Genomic DNA, 4,198 nt, shown 5'->3' with positions numbered 1-4,198 from the left:
TTTTTTCCTGTTGAGAGGTCTGCCCTTGAAAAATTTGGCACAGTGTCTTTGACCTTGAATCCAATCCCAGAGGAGTTTCAAAATCATGTAACCCTAAATACTACCCAAATATTCCTTAAAATGGAATGCAAGAGCACCCTTTTCCATTTTCCCACCTCCCCCTATCCCAACCTGGATGGAGTACTGTACCATCAGAATACAGCCAATGCCTCTGCATCCATCAGAATTGTACCTTGGCTCAGGTTGCAAGAAGTACCCCCACCCCATCCCACCTGACCTCCAGTGGCTCCAAAACAAGCCTCAACAGATGGCCACTCTTGCCATCTCTCCTTTGCCATCAAATCAAGTCAAACTGGTCACTTTATTGAATTTGAACTTTATTGTGGTTTGGATTATGTAAATCAGTGTAGTGAAGGCACTGCAGAAGTAACACAGGCTGAAAAATATGATAGAAAATGAGCAAGCTAAAAAAAAAACTCTACAAAATATTTTTTAAATGAATGCGTGCTGGACTACACTAGGTACTACAACTATGTGGGTTTTTTTTTTTTTAACATTGCAGAAGCATTGAAATATTGTTGGAGGTGGGGATTTGGGGATTTAGGAAAGGCTTCATGGAGGAGGTGGCATTTATGCTGGGCCTTAAAGGAGGGGTAGAATGTTGATAGATGAGATGGAGGGAAGAACATTTTGGAATGACTGACTCTAGAGAAAATTCTGTAGAAGTACTGAAAAAATGAGGGCAAACAAACACCCTCAGGGAGTGAAGCTTCCCAACTGATAAAAATGCTTGAGGGGCCTGGGTTGTAACCAAAGCCTCAAGGCCTCAGATGGGATCTTCAGTACCAATGATATTAGGAGGCACAGGACAATGGGCTTGTTTGTAAACCTAGCAGCAGCAGGAGGTTTCACATTGCAGTCAGGGGCCCAAAACTGGCTGTACTATGCCTGGATGAATTTTCTTATCTTTTCAGGGTGTGTGGTACTTATACATTCTTCCTCTTGCCCACTGACGGCCTGAATGGTAGTTCGTGCGCGCCCAAATGCGCGTGTGTGAGTGTAGGTGTGTGTGTGGATGGGTGGGGGACAGAGGCTTTGTCTCCCACTGCAGCTTCTTCCGTTTTCCCTCTTGTGGCACACAGCTGGCTTCCACTGAGCTGGAGCTCAGGCCCTTCCCACTATCTAGGCCACACTGAACTCGAGCTCTTGATTAAGCACCAAGGAAGCTTCCTCAACATGAAAGTAAAACCTACTATGGGAGGTGACTTAGGTTAATGCAGGACTACACTTTCCGGAGGTGATGATGATGGTGTAGTGATACTGGTGGTGGTGATGGTGGGAGTGTCGGTGGTGGTGATGGTGGTGTAAGGGCTGGGGATTTATAAGCAGGCTCTGGCTGTGGAATACAATGCTGCAGGGTTGTTTGTAGTGTTCAGTAAGGAGCAGGGATGTCAGGCTAGACCAGCTTGGCCTTGATCACCCCTCCTCTTTCCTCAACATGCTCTACAGAGGAGATATATTGGGCACCTGAAAGCAGCAAAGACATCTGTAGGCTATCCAAACTGTTGTTATCCTGCTTGAATCTCACCCCCGGAAGCTCCAGAGATATTTCTTGGCAAACATTCATATGATCTCTGGATAAGACTGTCACCTCCCCCTGTCCAGCTGCTGGAGGTATATAGGTTATGTAGCTACTGATGCTACTTGGATCGGGAGGTATGGGGAACTTATCAAAAGAAAGGAAAAGTTAATTACTATTAATTTCTTTTTTTAAAGATTATGAATCTGAGATAAGATCTGGCATCTGACAGAAAATAAAAGGGTGGAAAGCTGTCAGGTTTTTCTGGAGCTGGAGATTTAGAGCTCAGTAAGATCATCGCTGGAAATAACCTTAAGGCTGAGGTGGCCTTGCTTGATTTTCGCAGTTGGACCACCCTTCTTACGAAGGTACAGAGACTTCAGATCACGGCAGTCACTGGGGTCAGCATCCAGAGTAACCTGCCCCAAGAATTGATCACAGAATTTTCGGCTGTTCCAGACCTGGAGAGACAAGTTGAGTGAAGGTGAGTAACCCTCTGTGAGATTGGACTTTTCCCAGTGGCATCTAGAACCTAATGCTAAGTTTAGAAAGGTTTATTTAAAACTAAAAACATTCTCTCCTGATACCTCATTGGCTGAGGGGGAGATACCTGTAACAGTGATGAAAAGCCTTTAAGTCAGAAGAACAACCAAACTGTAGTGGTCTTTCCTGACATAGTAGGATCAGGATAATCTGAATAGGTATATGCTTTCTCTCACGGGTTTTTACAGTACCTGAGAGCATGAGGGCTTCTTCCCATAATGAAATAAATGGAAAAGAGGCTATTTAAGACAAAAATTAATAAGGAAGTCAGTGTCTATTCCTGGTGGGGAGTGCCTTTGAGTACAAAACAAACAAAACAAAAACCCAAGTTAACCCTTGCTCTGTATTCTAGACATATGTGAGGCACTTGGGATAGTCTAGTGTGCAGTACTAAATATGAGCCACCCTGGGGGTCCCTATTCACATTCTCACCTGTACTATAATAGGAATGTCAGTGGTCCTTCTGTAGAAAATTGCCTGTGTGTCAAAAATGGCATGAACAGTATTCTTTTGGACAGGAGAACGGACTTCATCCTTTCCACACTTGATGACCAAATATGGGTTCACAGCTGGAACAAAGATACATTTGTTATTAAGACAATGATTAAATTTCTCTCCAGATAGTCAAGACACTATATCACTAAGTCCATTTTGGGGCACGGAGCATAACACTAGGGTACCAGAACGATCCAGCACTTTTGTTCCTGGTTCCTTTTTTCCATACACTTTATAAAGGAATATAAAATAAATATTATCTAGGCCTTTCCCATAGTTTACATTCCATTTTGCCATGGTTGAAAGCCATCCTGACTTGTCTAGACAGAAAATACAATTGGAGAGAATCATTTGTGACCATCTTTTCTAACCACACATGCAAAAATTGAAACTAAATTTTGTTTTCCCAGACACCTTTGCAGATCTTACTTTCATTGGCATATTTCTTCTCCAGGCCCTCAGCACTGTGGACAGTGATCTGGGTAACTACCTTCGGGTAGCCACGAGCCAAATTCCAGCAAGACATCTTGGGCATGTCCAGAGTCAGTTCCCTGAAACATGAAAGAGAAGACACATTATTGATGCTGAATGTCCTTTTTTGATGAGGAGATAGTCTTGCCAAAGCAGACACTGTTGCTAAAAAACATGAACTACTGAGTGACCTAGCTCATTTTTCCTTAGACATGGCTTATATTTTATGACTGTTTTCCTGTCCCCTTATTTTAAGGACCAGCAGATAAAGATCAAAGAAGTCAGAGTTGGGGTGAAAAGGTAGCTTTGTGACCCAGCACTAGAACATAATAGAGGAACAGTGAGGAGGGCCAGCTGTCTAAGAGAAGAGAGAGTCAGCCAGAGAACAGAAGATAAAATATAAGTGGAAAATGTTAAGCTATAGGCCTGTTCCCCTTAAATAGCTGGTCAGAGATTTCAAGTTCAGATCCCCCACTGGGGAATTTATCATAACCCCACTTTAAAATATATTTCTACCACCATCATTTCAGTTAAATATAATTTGAACAAGTTGTTCTTTTGGAGGCAAAGCAGAGAATTAGAGTTCACAGGGCTGGCCAAGGAAACAACCTGAGCTGGACAGGCACTTCAGAGAAGATTCTCAGGAGAAACTCGCTGGTGCGGCCATGCTGAAACATGGTCGGGACAAGCACGTAGTTGCCTTTCTTCAGGTACTTGCTCAGAAACACGGTGCGGGTGTCAATATAGGTGGAAGTCCCAGCACGCTCCTGGATGTAGAGGTGGTGAAGGCGAAATTTGCGGTTCATCTCCACCTGGAAATAAAATTGAATGAAATGCTCCATTCCACTAAAGTCATAGCTTTGTGTTGGAAGATCCTAGGTCCTCTGCTTCCTTTATCCCTGGACATTTCTTAATTCCCCTAACTCCAAGCCATCCTAATTTTTACTCCCTTAGTCATCATTCTCTCTTCTCCAAGTGCACATTCCTACCTTGAAGAGCTCAAAGCCAATGATGTAATTGTCAGGTCTTCCCATGCGGCGGTATGTACGCATATCCTTCTGCTGCAGTGACATGATGACCTTGTGCCCATCCTCAGGCACTGTGAAGATG

The 4,198-nt window shown here is 43.5% G+C and overlaps 1 protein-coding gene across 1 annotated transcript in view; it reads right to left on the bottom strand.

Annotated features, from left to right (window-relative positions):
• Positions 1-366: 366 nt before the first annotated feature.
• Positions 367-4,198, bottom strand: part of CAPN6 (calpain 6) — a 24,664-nt gene continuing 20,832 nt past the window's right edge. The window contains exons 9-13 of the mRNA XM_006765153.2: positions 4,078-4,198; positions 3,698-3,900; positions 3,047-3,168; positions 2,555-2,691; positions 367-2,040 (exon numbers count right to left, since the gene is read on the bottom strand). The exon at positions 4,078-4,198 is cut by the window's right edge and continues 2 nt beyond it. Of these exons, the coding sequence (XP_006765216.1) occupies positions 1,858-2,040; positions 2,555-2,691; positions 3,047-3,168; positions 3,698-3,900; positions 4,078-4,198 (766 nt within the window). The 3' untranslated portion in view covers positions 367-1,857. The remainder of the gene's footprint in view (positions 2,041-2,554; positions 2,692-3,046; positions 3,169-3,697; positions 3,901-4,077) is intronic.

The sequence above is a fragment of the Myotis davidii genome, unplaced genomic scaffold (genome assembly GCF_000327345.1).
Source record: "Myotis davidii unplaced genomic scaffold, ASM32734v1 scaffold941, whole genome shotgun sequence".
Lineage (NCBI taxonomy): Eukaryota > Metazoa > Chordata > Mammalia > Chiroptera > Vespertilionidae > Myotis > Myotis davidii.
This window is presented reverse-complemented; position numbering and strand designations above follow the sequence as displayed.